This window comes from Sceloporus undulatus, chromosome 6, assembly GCF_019175285.1.
Source record: "Sceloporus undulatus isolate JIND9_A2432 ecotype Alabama chromosome 6, SceUnd_v1.1, whole genome shotgun sequence".
NCBI classification, from domain to species: domain Eukaryota; kingdom Metazoa; phylum Chordata; class Lepidosauria; order Squamata; family Phrynosomatidae; genus Sceloporus; species Sceloporus undulatus.
In genome coordinates, this window is record NC_056527.1 from 29,049,211 (window position 1) to 29,065,631 (window position 16,421).

General features: G+C 41.0%; 1 protein-coding gene across 1 annotated transcript in view; it reads left to right on the forward strand.

Moving 5' to 3' along the window:
* Nucleotides 1-16,221, forward strand: part of ZNF804B (zinc finger protein 804B) — a 303,751-nt gene extending 287,530 nt beyond the window's left edge. The window contains exons 3-4 of the mRNA XM_042471098.1: nt 7,101-7,231; nt 12,235-16,221. Of these exons, the coding sequence (XP_042327032.1) occupies nt 7,101-7,231; nt 12,235-15,760 (3,657 nt within the window). The 3' untranslated portion in view covers nt 15,761-16,221. The remainder of the gene's footprint in view (nt 1-7,100; nt 7,232-12,234) is intronic.
* Nucleotides 16,222-16,421: the final 200 nt, after the last annotated feature.

A 16,421-nucleotide genomic window follows, 5' to 3' on the forward strand; every position in this document is an offset into this window, starting at 1 on the left:
GCGACATATTGTTTCAGAAATGAAAGAGCAACTTGAAGGGGATTCAGCTACCCTGTTTCTCCTTGTCTTTCAACATAATGTTCGCTGTCATTTTGGCTCCCTTAAGCCAAAAAGATATAAAGTCACTATCAGCATGTTGAATCTGTGCTGACGCATATTTTAAGGGGATTCTAATTCTGTTTCGGCATTTAAACTCAACAAACTTTCCTTTTAACAGTAAATAATTCAGATGCAGGGTTACAAAGGAGGTTGCACACATGAAAGGGGGAAATACTACTGGGTAAAGATAAGATTTAAGTGCTGGGGAAAATAATTTTAAAAATCTCCCCACACCACACATACACACACATTGGTTGGGCAATTAAAAGATTAAAAACCCATTTAGAAGCTAATTAGATCCCAGACAGCAAATTAAAAACAAAGGCACTGAGTCCTATAATATCAGATGGTTCCATTCAACTCCATTTTAAAATTGTGTGTTAATTGTGGATGCACTACTCTCTTTGAGACTCTATAGTCCTGTATTCCAACTTGCTCTGGAGACACAAGTATCATGAAATATGACCTGGAATGTCCCCCAATACAGCTTCAGCTTCCCATTGGTACTATCAAAGAACAAAACTAATTTGTACAGTGGTACCTCGGGATACGAAATACCCAGGTTACGAAATTTTCGGGATACGAAAAAATCCCATTGGAAATCATTGTTCTGGGTTACGAATGTTTTTTCAGGTTACGAAGAAAATTTTTGGTGCTTTTCGGCGCTTTTTCGCACGAAACGCGGCTTTTCCCCATTAGCGCCTATGGCAATTCGGCTTACGAAGGCTTTTCGGGTTACGAAAGCGGCCGCGGAACGAATTACTTTCGTAACCCGAGGCACCACTGTACTCGGTTAACTCAGTGTAGTAAGAGGACAGAATGGGATGGAATCTTGTAGGCTCAAGCAACAGCAAATTGTTGTAGATTCTCCTAGCTTATCCGTTATTCCTCATTAACAATGTTTCCAACTTGACCACACTCTGATGTTGTTTGGCCACAAGTATCCCAGTTTTCATCTGTGAAATACTGAACGGAATATTTATGTGGTTCTGTAAGATTTAACACAGTGCTGATCAGCATTACTCCTGAACCCAGTTCAAAGTAATTTTATAGCAATATTATGTTGTGGCTCTGTAAAACAAATGGAAAAGCATCAGTTAATGTTGAAGTTCTCTTTCTCACATATTTAATCCGGAAAAGTAATAGCCTTTCAAAGTTATTTTTAGAATGCCAGTTACCATGGTGAAAGCAAATTCTCCCATTGCTTTTTCTTCCGGTTGCTTAGATGGCTAATACTCTACACACCAGACATACATCCCAATTACGCTGTTTAATAACTTTATCATACTCATTTTACAGTTGGGATTTTGAAGGCTCTTTGGAAATCATGTTATTGGTTCTATGCTATAAATATATGGTTTCTGTCCATTTAGAAAATCACTATAAGGTTGTTATTTGTCTCTTGTTCTTCCCTGTATCTAATACATCTTCATTGTCGTGAATATGTTCACCCAGCTTTGGACCAGAAGTTTTGTATAATCAATTAAATTGCTGAAACCCTTCCAGCCTAATTGCAGGGATTCTTACAGAAATATAAGTGCAATGTTATTCAATTGAGATTTTGTTACCTTGTCAGAACAAACAGAACTTCAATTTTAGCTTCATAATAGTAACATTAGTACTTAAGCCAATGAAAATAAGGAAATTGGTAGCGAACATGATTCCTTTGGATGTTAGACTAGACTCAACCAAGAACTAAAGCAGGGGTAGGCAACCTGCGGCCCGCGGGCCGGATGCGGCCCAGCGAGGCCTTGGGACCGGCCCCAGCCCGGTCCTGCCGCCGATTGCCGCCGGGGCCTTTGGTGTCTCACGCGCAGGGGCAAGGAGGGCAATTGTCTAAAGAAGCCTCAGAAACATGCATTTATATTAACATTTTTTAAAAAATCAGCAAATTTTTTCGCGTGTCCTCCATTTTTCATTTAAAAAGTGCCCTCCATTTGAAAATTTTGTCCTACATTTGTCCTGGTTTATGTATTTAATTTTTAAACAATTATTTAATTATTTATTTTTTGGCTTCGGCCCCCCCAGTTGTCTGAGGGACAGCAACCCGGCCCCCGGCTCAAAAGGGTTGCCTACCCCTGAACTAAAGGACAGGTTTTCAGCATCCAGCCAACAAGCCAAGGCAGAAACTAGGTGTTGACTCCTTAAAAACGAGGCTGGGGGTGCTACAAGAGGATAATAGCTTATATGAGGTGCAGGGAGGACCTTGTTGAATGGATTAACTCAATGGTACACAACCTCCAAATTTTTATGTTTTCATCTCCTAGAAGCCCAGCCCATAAGCAAGGTTGGGCATTCTGGAAATGAAGGTTCAAAACACTTCAAGGACCAACAGGTGAGAACTAATGGATTGACTAGATTTTCTGAAGAAGAAGGTATCTTCTTGGATTCAAATTACAAGAAAAGGTGTTCCACCTGAACATTAGGAAGAACCTATTCACTGTAAAAACTGTTTGATAGTGGAAAAGAGTGCCTCTGGGGGAGGGGTGGACTCTCCTTTTCTGGAGATCTTTAAACAGAGATTAGATGGGCATCTTTCCAGAGTGCTGGACTTGTGTATTCCTGCATGATATGGAGTTGGACTAGGTGGCCCTTGCAGCCCCTTTCAATTCTATGATTCTGTGATCTCATGGGCTAAATTTTTCATGTTGAGATTGCACTGAGCCAGAATCCAATTATTAGTCCCAGTTATAGTAGACTTAACAAATCAATGTGATCCTTATGTAATAAACTGATCATTATATAAGCTTCGTTAATTCAATAAGTCTATGTTGGAACTACAAACATAACCTGACAGTTGCTGTACAGTTACTGCCAACATTCAGCATCAACTACAGAGATTCCCTACCAGTCAGGATGGTGTTTAGAGCAGACTATCTAGGAAGGGTATCTTCTCTTCTGGAAGGAAAGATAATGGAAATGAGGAAAAGGCCTCTTGTGGGGGATAGTATACTAACATTTAATAGTGTGCTACATTTCTATCAGTGGCTGAAGGGGGTATGTGTAGCTGAGCTGCAAAAATGGCCAGTAGATCATATGGCCCACCCATGCACAAAGGACATAATTAAAAGCAAATTAAAATATATTTTAATCTTATTGAAACCAGTAGTCTTGTATGAACTTCACTCTGCATTATTTATGGCCCAAATACAAGTCAGAAGGTAAGAAAATGGGAAGCAATTTGTCCCAGTTCAAGTTTGGGCACACTCACAGATAGTTGCTAGGGATGAAGCAATCTATTCCAAGCTTTTACAGATTACGGCAGCAAAGGCAGAGACAGCAAATCACACATGTCTCTCAAACAAACCATCCCTGAAAGGGTTTGTAGGGAAGGAGACACTCAGGAAAGGAGTCAACGCCAGTCTGAAGATCTGAGAGCCAGTCACTAGCCAGTCCACAGGACAGCGTTTCAGGTATCTGGAGCAGAACCGAAGGAACACCACACCATTGCCAGAGCTGGAAATAAGACACTTGTTTCCAACAGGGAATGTGGGTCAGAACTGTTTCTTAAATTTGTTACAGCCAGATGCCCTTGCTTGGTGAGAAGCCTCATTGATTTTCTTTGTGTTGCTCTCCTTTCTGTCTGTTAAGACTGAGGTATTGAGGACCGTGCCTCTTCATTTATTTTTTCCAGTTGTCATGGTGGCTTCTATGTTTGACCAGTCTCTGGTAAGTCCCCAGGCTCACAGGTTGGACTGGATAACTGTCCTCACCCTTGGAATTTGACTCCTAGCCATGACACAATCTAAGGTGTATGTGTGTTTTTGTAACAGCTTAAAATAAAGTACATAGGGTTACTGTTGGTTCAGATCTGGGGCCCTTTCCCATAGTACAGTAATAGCACTATGATTCCACTTTAACTGCCATGACTGCATACTATGGAATCATATGGTTTCAGTTCAGTGAAGCATTAGAACTCTCTAGCTGAGAGTTTAAGCACCCCTTCCTATACTGCAAATTCTAGAATTGCATAGAATGTTGCTATCACAGTTAAAGTGGAATCATGGCACTGCAGCTGGATAGTAGGAAAGGGTAGCTGGTTCAAAGTTTGAATCAATATGGCTCCAACATAATTGCTGCCCAAAGCACTTGAGTTGTGATGTTGCTTCTCTACTGAAGTCGTAATGTGCAAATTCACTGTATGAATATCCAGTGCTATTATGAGCTGGTAGATGGGAAGAGAAGGAAGAGCAATATTACATATGATCACACTCACCAGTTTCAAGTCTCCAATGGGTGTTGAGCCTTTCTACAATTATTCTCACTCAGCCTGAACTGCCTGGCAGAGTTGTTAGGAGGATAGAGTGGGAAAGAGTGCCATATATGCTGCCTTGAGTTCATTGGTAGAGGCAAGGTACAAATATAACTAAATCAGCAAAACCAGAAATATCACCATAATTATCATCATCTTTATCATCAGGTCCAGGGAAATGATTACCCTGCAGATACATTAGTTGCTTCCAATGATACTGGCCTCTACTGCCAGTTAGCCTAGTTTGGCATGCCAACTCATCTTCCCTGCCTAGCATGCATGGTGTGTATTTATTTATTTAACTATTTAATTATTGTTGCACAGCACTCCTTTTTCATATGTGATCATGTCTCCTACTACCATGCTTCTCAATATCCTAGGCAGTCTCATTGACAATGAGGCCACAGGCTGTGCTTGCACACAAGTCTTTCTGCCTAATTTAATGCATGTGTTTTTTCCTGCAACAGCTCCTACAATCAATCTGAAAATGTCTTGCCCTTGTTTTTTGGAAGAGTCAAAGTCCAAACTGTAGAATTTGAAAAAATAAATCATAATTTGGCACATTTGACTAGTTTTAGCCAGCCAGTTAGGTACCTAATGGTATGAAAAAATGTAATTGCACACTTAACTATATGTTAATTCCCAGGCTTGGCATGTTGGTTGAGTGCCTTTATGGATAAGCACAATTATTTTTATATTGTTCAGCAATGCTTGTTAGGATGCAAAATGAGCTGGCAGCACTGCCCAATTGGCCAGCCCTACAAATGCTACTATTGTATATTTTGTGTGCATCCACACTTGCTTCACATATGCTAATTCAGTGGCAATTTGTTGATGTTGTTTCAGAAAATATTTGGAGATGCATTCAACTAGTTCTGTGGGCTATGTTTCCAACAATACATTTATTTCAGAGTTCCATTTATGAGACCAATGTAAACACTGCAAAATGAAAAGACTCAGCAAATATTGACTGACATTGTAACTAGATAAGCTCTTCAAGTGCAAATATACAGTCATTCCTCTTTATCCATGGATTCTGCATCCACGGATTTAACCATTCATGGATTGAAAATATTTCTTTACAAAAATCCTTATTTGCCTTACAGACAATTTCATTGTCCAGAAAGTGGAAGCGGCAACTAGGAGACCAGCTATTTTAGATATGATCTTTACCAACAGAGACGATCTGGTTAATGGGGTGAAAGTGGCAATATCTTTAGGTGGGAGTGACCATGTTATCCTGGAGTTTGCTATACAGCATAAAAGGGGAGCCAAGAATAGTCAAACATGGATTCTATACTTTAAGAAAGCTCATCTCGGTAAATACTGGTAGTGATCCCACGCTCAGGAATACTAATAGTGAAGGGGATTCATGATGGATGGGAGTCTCTTAAAAGTGAAATATTGATGGCACAATTTCAGAAAATTATAATGAGGAGGAAAAATGGGACATGTCTAAAGAAACCAAAATAGATGTCTAAAGAACTTTCAACTGAGCTAAGACTCAAAAGGGGCATGTACAAAAAATGGAAAAAAAAGTGGGGGGATCACTAAAGAAGAATTCAAACAAATAAAATGTTTGTGTTGGAAAAAAGTCAGAGAAGTTAAAGCACAAAATGAGTTCAGGCTTGCTAGAGAGGTTAAAAACAATTTTTGGTTATTTCTATAGCAAAAGAAATAACAATAGCAACACATCCAATTAATTCAGTGGGTCTGCTCTACTCAGCGCTAACAATAGGATTTAGGTCTTTTGATGTAAAAGTTCAGTTATCTTTTTGCTAATAATGATTTAGATCATGAAGCAAGTGCTGCTCTGTAGTACTCAAACCATAAGTTCCTTTTTGCTGAGGTCTTTTCTTTTCTCCTTCAAGCTAGCACTTTCTTTGTTATTCTGTGATGCAATTTGGCTGTATGAGTGTCATTGGCACTTACTGGCCAGTGGCCATGCCATCAGTGATAACCTGTAACATCTTTGCTGGAGAAAAGAGTACAGTGTTCCCTTGGTACCCACTGGGGTTTGGTTCCAGGAGCTATCGTGTATACCAAAATCCATGGATACTCAAGTCCCATTAAATACAATGGGGTAGTAAAATAATAGAATCATAGAGTTGGAAGAGACCACAAGTGCCAACCAGCCAAACCCCTGCCATGCAGGAACTCACAAAGGTTGTAAAATGATATCCCTTATATAAAATGGCAAAATCAATGTTTGCTTTTTGAAATTGATATATTTTTACAATATATTCAAGCTGTACATGGTTGAATCTGTGGATAAGGAATCTGTCGATACAGAGGGCCAATTACATGTGCACTAACAGCACTTCACCTTTAAGCAGAACTTTCAATTTTGTTCAGTTACTTGAGAAATGAGAAACAGTCATTCATTTCTATGGCATGAGCTGCTCTAAGAGCAACATTGCTCACACCACTCAGGTACTTCCTCTTCTGGTTCACAACCTAACCCTGCAATTGCTTTTAACACTTGCTGAATTATCCCCCCCTCTACTTGTTTCTGGTTGATTTACATAAAGCCTCACCATTTACAATAGAGATTGAAACGTATGCCAGACTAATGGTTAAATACATTCCCCTGATGAAGAGACTTAAACCTTAGTCAAAATGCATATTAAATTTAAATTGCATTTTATCAGCTTTATTCCTTATATCTTCTCTGGGGTGTGTAGAAATAGAAATGCACAAGCATGCTAAGAGATGCATCATCTTTTATTCTTGTCCCTCTCTCACACAGAGACTGAAAGAGCTTAAACAAAGGGAATTTGCACGGAATGTGGCTTCAAAATCCTGGAAAGATGAGAAGAAACAGGAAAAAGCACTCAAACGACTCCATCAGCTGGCTGAGCTGCGGAAGCAGTCAGAATGGTATGTATTTGGAACTCATATTACTTTTTAATCTCTTCAGCTTTTTTCTTCCTGCAGTCCCAGAAGAAATCTCCATAACTTTACTTTTGCTTTATATAATGCACAGATCATAATCACATGCTCTGCAAACCATTTTTTCTCTATCCCTGACACCAAACATTCTTGCTCTACAAGCCATAAAATTGGAAGCTGTGCATTAATTCCTTGACATTTGAAGGCTGGAGTTTCTATCCTTTTTCTAATCTGATCTCAGCAGAATGATTTTTAATAGTGCTGTGGTGAGGTTTTTTGGAGCAAACATTTTCAATGCAAAAAAAAAATGCTGCTGGGACAGGGGAACAGATTCATACCTTTCTGACCTTGTTCACTGTCTGTTTCAACAGCTGCTCTAGTTCTATTGGGTTGGCTCTAGATTTAGCCATGCAAATCAATAGGACTGAAATAGTAGTACAATCCAGGTCAAAAATTCACCAATCACAGGGGCTGAGGACACAAACCTGTTCTGACAGCAGAAGTGCCATTTTGCTGTCAGACTTTCTTCAATGGGGTGATCTCAGAAATCTGCCAACAGAGTGATCTGTTGACAGAATTGCTTTGCCGGCTATGATCTGCCAGCCGAAAAATCAAAAAGAGAAGGGCAAGGTGAGGGAGGAACCACATTATTCCAGATCGACTTTTCCTGCTGCCAAAGGATACTACATTTTGTCCAAATAGGATTGCACTTTTAGTTCTGAGTAATTTACGTTCAGTTGGCTGTTAATGTGTTCACAGCTAATCAGGGATCATCTAACCAGAGTAATATGGTCATAGTATCATGTACCTAATCAGATCTGGTGATATTCCAGAGATTAAAACACAAACTAGTGGATTATTATAAAAAATTATAAGAAAAGTGATTCCACCTAACATTGGGAAGAACTTCTTTAAAGTAAGATGGACTCTCCTTTGGCAATATTTAAACAGAGGTTGAATGGTTATCTATCTTGAGTGCTTTAGTTGTGTAATTCCACATTGCAGGGGGTTAGACTAGACAGCCCTTGTAGTCCCTTTCAACTCTGTGATGCTATGTTTCTATGTGGTGGTACAACTGAGACCATCTTTCTTCATTTACCCATGATAGCCATCACTGTAAATGGAAGAAGAAATGGGAATATATCAGTCCATTTGCCTTGTTGTATTCTTTTACTTTCCTCAATATATAGCAGTAGCAGGCTCACAGCCCACCCTAACAGTTGAACAAAACAGGAACACTGGACAAATTGATGAAGAGTTGCTATATCCTTTCTTCCTTCAACATGAAACCTTCAGCCCCACCCTTAACACGTTCAGACACTTTTCACTTTTCCCAGGATAGACAAAAGGGTGTGTGGGTGGAGGAGTCTAAACATTTCTATGGAACTGTCTTTCTGTTTCACTCAGCTTTAGGTTTTAATATTTTATGAAGACTGGGTTTAGTATTAAAACCTTATTAAAACTAGCCATAGTTTAATGCTGTCAGAATAAAAGTGCTAGAAAAAGTGGGAAAAGTAAAAAGAGCTAATGTAATGCTATCATGGTGTGTGTGTGTCTGAGAGAGGGAGAGAGAGAGAGATGTAGGCTGGTATTTAGTATTGCAGTTATAGATTCATAGCCTTGAGTTACAGATCCCTAACTGGTTGTTATTCAGTAAAACTACATAGTCTTTCTGAAAACCTATATGATTATTATTATTATTATTATTATTATTATTATTATTATTATTATTAAGACGGATCTCTTCCAGCCAATCATTCCACAACTTGGGGGCCATGGCAGAAAATGCTCTGTGAGAGGTAGTCACCAGCTTGGTTTTTACATAGTCTAGTGACTTCCTCCCTGACGTCCTGAGAGTGGGGGGGCAGATTGTGTAGGGAGAGGTGTTCCCGTAAGTAACTCAGACCCAAGCCATTTAGGGCTTTAAAGGTGATAACCAACACTTTGTATTGGGCCCGGAAGCTAATCGGCAGCCAGTGAAGATATTTTAATATAGGTGTTATATGGTCAAACCTTGATGCTCCGGTGACCAATCTACTGCCGCATTCTGAACTAATTGAAGCTTCCAAACTTGTAAGGTAGCCCCATGTAGAGCACATTGCAGAAATCTAAACAAGAGATTACCAGTGCAAGTACCACTGCTTCAATGTCCTTTCGGTCCAGGTAGGGGTGTAGTTGGCATATCAACCGAAGTTGGTACCAAGCACTCCTAGCCGTCGCATCTACTTGAGATGACAACTGTAGAGACGGGTCCAGGAGTACTCCCAAACTACGAACTTCATCCTTTAGGGGAAGTGTGACTCTGTCCAGGACAGGTTGGCAAAACACCTTGCCTGGGCCTGGGAATCCTATCACTAGTACCTCCGTTTTCTCTGGATTCAACTTGAATTTGTTTTCCCTCATCCAGCCCAATACTGACTCAAGGCAGGCATTTAGAGGAGAGATGCCATCCTTGGTCACTGCAAGAGTCAGAGGCATAGAGAAATAAATTTGGGTGTCATCATCATACTGTTAACACCACGCCTCATGCCTTCGAATGATCTCTCCCAGTGGCTTCATGTAAATGTTAAATAGCATGGGGGACAGAATGGCACCCTGAGGGATACCAGATGTCAGCTTTCTCTTAGAGGACCAACTATCCCCCAGCCTCACCATCTGGAATCTAGCTAAGAGATAGGAACGGAGCCACTGGAGTACAGTGCCCCCGATACCTAATTTCCTCAAGCTTTCCAGAAGGATTCCATGGTCTATATTATTGAATGCCACTGAGATGTCCAAGAGCACCAGCAGACTCAAATGTCCCCTGTTGATACCCAGACGGAGATCATTGACCAAAGCGACCATGGCAGTCTCAACTCCATAGCCCTCCCTGAAGCCAGTTTGAATTGGATCCAGATAATCGGCTTCATCCAAGACAGCTTGGAGTTCGGAGGCAACTGCCCTCTCGATCACCTTGCCTAAGAATGGTAATAAGGAGACCGGTCTGTAATTGTTTTTAATCAAAGGATCCAGGGAGTGTTTTTTCAGAAGTGGTTTAATCACCACTGGTTTAAGCTTAGATGAAAATTTTCCCTCCCTGAGGGATGCGTTAATTATAGCCTGGAGCAAAGTTGTTACTGCATCCCCTCCTTGAGCGGTCAACCAAGATGGGCAGGGATCGAGGGGGCATGTTGTCCTCCTTACACAACCAAGGTGCTTGTCCATTTCATCGGTATTTACAAGCTCAAAGTGATACAGTCTAACATAGTCCACAGAGTCACTGGACATCTCTCTCCTAGTTTCTGTTACAATATTGGCGTTGAGATCTTCCCTTATCTGAGAGATTTTATCAGCAAAGAAGTTGTTGAATAAGTCACAGCAGGCTTTTGTTGGTTCTAAAAGAGGGTTTGGGGTGGGTTTGGGCTGAATAGCTCTGCTGGACAGGACTCTTCTGATGCAATACGAGCAGCATAAAACAAGTTCTTTGCTGCATCGGTTGCCACTCCATAGGAATCAGGAAGAATCCTATGGAGTGTCTTGTCAGATAAGCGGTGCTGTTTCCACCAGTAGTGCTCTAGTCACTGTGCGACTCGATTCATTTTCTAAAGATCTTGAGTGTACCATGGTTTCTTATTAGAAGCGAGCCAGAAAGGACGCTCGGGAGCAATAGTGTCTATAACCCTGGTAAGATCGTTATTCCAGGTATCAACCAGGGCATCAACAGAATCGCTGTCATTCCCAACCATAAAACCCTCTAGGGCTTGCTAGAACCTTTTGTGTTTCATCAGCCTTCAAGGGCGAACCATTCTAATAGGTCCTCCACCCCCGAGGGGGATATGGGTAGTAACCTTCAGTCCCACCTTGACCAGAAAATGATCCATCTGTCCATGACAGAGCAGAGGCTGAAATTATCTCTGCCCACAAATATTCCTGATCCATACTGAAGACCACATTGAATGTATTACCGGCACAATGTGTTCGACCCCAGACTAATTGGGACAGGTCCATGGCTGTCATTGAAGTCCTGAACTCCCAAGCTGCACCTGTCAGATCTAATAAGCCGGCCTCAAAGGAGATGTTGAGGTCCCCCAGGACAAGAAGCCTGGGGGACTCCAACACCAGCTCCGAGACCAGCTGTGGTAGTTCGGCCAGGGAGTCTGTTAGGCAACGGGGTGGACGGTACAACAACAGAATCTCCAGACTATCCCTGGCCTTCAGGGTCAGATAAATACACTCAGTGTGGTCAGTCTTCCAGATGGGTTTCCTAGTCAAGGTGATGGTACATTTATGGACCAAGGCAACTCCTCCCCCTCGCCCACTTTCCCTGACCTGCTCCTTAATGGTATACCCAGGTGGCAGAGCTTTAACCAAGGTCACACTACTATCTTGCCCCAGCCAGGTTTCCGTAAAGTACACCAGGTCGGCATTCTCCTCCTCTAGCAAATCGTAGATAATATGTGATTTATTTCTAACTGACCTGGCATTACAAAGGAGCAGAGTAAGGGTCTGTGGTATGGTTGGGACGACCCTCGGTTCTTTTGGGCTAACAGGGTGAATGGAAGACCAGATAGATATTAAACATCGATCTCGTCTTCCCTTATGTTTCATATTCACCCTGTTAACACTATATCTCCCATTGCCCCACACTACTCCAATTGATGTACTATCTCCAAAATCCATAGCCATACATCCTCGACCATTCCCTGTACTGTATTTGTTTCCCTCCAATTTCCCTCATTATAATTTTCCATAAATGCCACACCAGTCCAAAGGTCTTATGGTGACCTTAAGGCAAAGCTATCAGGGGTTTTCTTGGCAAATTTCTTCAGAGGTGAGTTGCCATTGACATCCTCTGAGCCTGAGAGAATATGACTTGCCTAAGGACACATGGCTGAACCAGGACCAATATAATTCATGTCAAACAAAAGACTGTATCAGTTAATAATGCCAATTATTTAAAAAAAAACTGAAGTCAATAACTTAAATAACTTTATTATGTCATTTGCTTCCAGTGTTGCCGGATGTGGGTCTCTGTTGAAAACTCCCCAAATGAATGTAGAAAAACAGGAGCAACCACAAGAAAAGCTTCTTTCAGTTGAAGCAGGCAATGCCAAGAACATAACCGAGGGACAAAATCGCACCAGCAGTACTCCAGAGAAACACGAGCTTGTGCCAAGCATGAACCAGGCTTGCTTAGAGAGGCACCATTTGCTTAGAAATCGGATTTCTCCAGCATTTTCCTGTGGAACAAATTCTTGTAATCGGGCTGGGGTGTCTTTTTCCTTCTCTAAAAAAGTCCATTTGAAGCTTGAGTCATCAGCATCTGTCTTCAGTGAGAACATGGAAGAAGCATACGACTGCATCAGATCACCTAGGCATAAAACAAAACAGGTTCCCACAGAGTGCCATGGTTGTATACATCTGAGTGATGAGAGGAGAGCAAATTTGCAAAAACGGTTAAATGCACTTCAAGGTCACCCAAACAACATTGCATCCTGCAGTCAACCTGGAAAAAAGAAAATGCAGAAAGGAAATGATTGGAACACCAATAGAGAGCAAGTGGAAAGTTATCTTTCATCTCGTAAAGACAATTTACATCTTCCAGATTTGGAATGTAGTGGGTCTCCAGATGTAAAAGAGCAAGAAGAATTTCAAAATGAGACTCAGAAATCCTTGGAAACTGTTGTTACACCCCACTGCCTAACTAGTAATGTTTGTATGCAGCAAAACAGTTACAAGCACAGTGATGTCCTGTTTGCAGAACATGTCTCTGAATTCTCAGGCCATCAATCCTCCAAGCAAGGACATTCTTGTGAGGTAAACTATAGTCCCTGTGCATCCAGGCAATCTACTGATTGTTCAAAAATGGTGACTACAAACTCGGAGACACCTAGGGATGATTCACTGATTCATGAAATTAAGCCTAAAGCATTGCCTTTCCTTCATGTACTGAGTAGAGATGGCAGGACAGCCTTACGGTGGCCCACAGAACTACTTTTGTTTACAAAAACAGAACCGTCCATTTCGTACGGTTGTAATCCATTATATTTTGATTTTAGGCTCTCTTTGTCCCATAGAGACAGTGGACATAATGAAACCAATGCAGAAAGTCCTAATGAGCACCTAAAAAACATGGACATAGATGGAATTGAAGCCTCAGGTCTAACTGAGATCCAGCAGCTGTCCAGTGACCCTGATAATCAGTCTTTGAAGCCAAAGAAGAAGAAAAGAGCTGTAAGCCTAAACAAGTCCCAGTCGAAACTGGATTCAGACATGGAGAATGAAATGAATCAATGTACTACAAAGTACATTTCAGATGATTTAAATGAAAATATACCAGAAGTGCCTGCTCACCTTGATTGCTCACACAGGCATTACACAAGAGCAACAAGTCCCCACACAACAATGCATGTGAGATCTTTAGCACAGCACTTGCAGAACTTTGAAAAAACTCTACAGGATGAAGTAACAGAAAACATTTGCATCTATCCCTTGGTGTCTTCTAGGACAAAACAACAAACATGTGCAAAATGTGATTTAATGTATTCCCAAAGACAAAGCGGTCTGAATTTAGTCACCTGCCCCAGTGACATAAGGGACAGCAGGAAAGATTCCATTCTCAGTTATTCCTTAAGTTCTACTGGTGAGTGTTTGGAAAATGAAAATGGGAGTTTTGCTAGTTGCTGGAAATTTTCTTCTTTGCAAAAGCCCTTTTTTGACAGACAGTCGAATTATTCTGACACCTCTGCTAGCAGTATGTCTAGTTACGCTAGTTGCTACTCTAGTCACAGATCGAGTGATCACAGCAGAAATCATTTGCCTTTTTGTTGTAAAAGGAAACAAAAGCTGGTTGAGAGGCAGAAATGTAAACACAAAAAGCACAATTGCATTTCATCATCTGATGATGCAGATGAGGATTGCCTTTTCAACAAAAAAAGTCAAAAATCTAGAAACTGTACACAAAGGCATACAATAAAATATCAAAGACATTCAAGATATAGGCATTTACTACAAAGAGACATATCAAAGCAGAGCAGAAATAGATTCCCTTTCTGTAAACACAGCAGGAACAGGAGCTACAGCAGCTCCAAGGGTTCTTCCATCCAAGATTCAGGCAGCAGTGAAAGATCATCAAGTTCCACCAGATCAAGAGGCAGCAGTTCAGGATCCCTTGCTAAAGAATCAATGCACAGCTGGAGCAAACACAAAAGGGATGTGAAACGCAATGAGAGCACTGAACTAGGGAAATCAAACTTTGCCCACTCAGATTGCCAATATCGAAAATGTCCATCAAAACATGTTGGAATTTGCTCCATCAGCCATTTAGAAAGAGAAACACTGGGACAACAGAAGTCATTAACTGCAAAGCTACTTTTAGAGAAGGTGAACTCAAAGAGAAACCAGGAGCAAACTCATAATACTAAGAACTTTTCAAATGCTTGTGAGATTGGTCTCCCCCATAGTCAATCTGGTATTAAAAGTACATCTTTAATGTCTAGAGAAGTCATGTTCCTTCCCCCCGAGAAAGCTCTCAACACTGGTACAAGCAATGTGTGGAACAGAGAAACCAGTGAACTAGAAAACAGTGAGGGCCAAACCCAAGTTGATATTTCAGCAATAGATAGTGTTACGCTTACAGCTAATGCTGCCTATGGCAGCTGCCTGCTTAAAGACTTAATTCAAAGAGGCACAGACTATCAGACTCCAAACATGGAAAAGGATGCAGCAATAAAGGAACATTCAAATGTCTTACCTGGTGAAATGCAATCCCTTCTACAAAGCTGTGATGCAGTGCCAAATGATTTTTCTGGTGCTTTCCCTTCTCATACATATTCTGTTGTTCCAAATCTAACAGAGACCAAAGAAGAACACAATGCAAACATGAACTTGAATGGGGAGGGAAATAATCTAAGCTGTTACTCTGACACTGCTATGCATAAATCCAGTGAAACAGAGAATAGTAAATGCATCTTGTCTCCTTTAACACAGCAGCCTATTACATTTTCTCCAGACGAAATAGACAAATACAAGTTTCTTCAGTTACAGGCTCAGCAGCATATGCAGAAACAGCTCTTGGCAAAGCATCTCAAGATCCTGCCTGCCACAGCACCAGCTACCTTTTCTACATCTTCAGCTGTTCAACCCATTCCTATTCAGCAACACTCTTCTGTTTCCACTCTCCACCATACATTGTTACAAAGCTTTGCTTTGTCCACTGGAGTACATCCTCACAGCAGCCATTTTTCCCTCACTCATCTACATCCATTTTCACAATCACAGTTTGCTCCCATATCACTTTCACCATTTACGCCAACCTTCATGCCTGCACATTCAGCATTGTTAGCAGGACATCCATTTCATTTGGTATCTGCAACTCCCATCCACCCTTCCCACCTGATGATCCCACCACTGCCCCATGCTGCATTTATACCTACCTTGTTCTCTCCACAGTTGAATGCAGCTGCATCTTCTGCAATACATCTCAATCCTCTAATTCAACCATTGTACCTGGGCCAAGAGCTTCATCGCCATTCTTGACTAGACTGAAGATGGTGTGGGTGTGGGTGGTTGTCTGATGTTGGGAGAGAAGCAGAATTTAGATTATTCAAACTAAGTCTGAATAATTATTGCCCTTGCTTCAAAAAGCAATTTTTATAGACATTCTCATTTAGTAGTTATCTGATTGTATAACATAGGAGGAACCTGTGGCTCATATATAAAGAGTTACACCAACAATGCAGAGAAAATCTGACTTTGGCTGCCGAGAACATGAAGCTTAATGTGATGGTTCATTGTGGGCTTTTAAGTTTCCCTCATCCCACCCCTCAAAAAATCTGTAGACACAGTGGTTCTCAAGCAGTGGGGTGGGACCCCCAGGGAGGGCACAGGAGTTGCTCAAAGGGGAAAGTGGGGCTCAAAGTGAGACTTTGAGGCTGTTCCTTCCTTCCTCCTACTACTCCTCCTCGTCCCAAACTTTTTAATGTTTACAATTTACACATGTGTTGAGTTAAATATTTATTTTACTTAAAATAAAACTGTTCTAATTTGAATGATGTTATTTCCTTATACAATGTTAAAATATGAATATACATGGATCTGCAAATGAAAATATGCACATGAAATATACAAAGTATTTTTATTCATATACTACATTGAGTGGGGGTGGGGTGTATGAAGCCCACATGTAGATGTAAAGAGG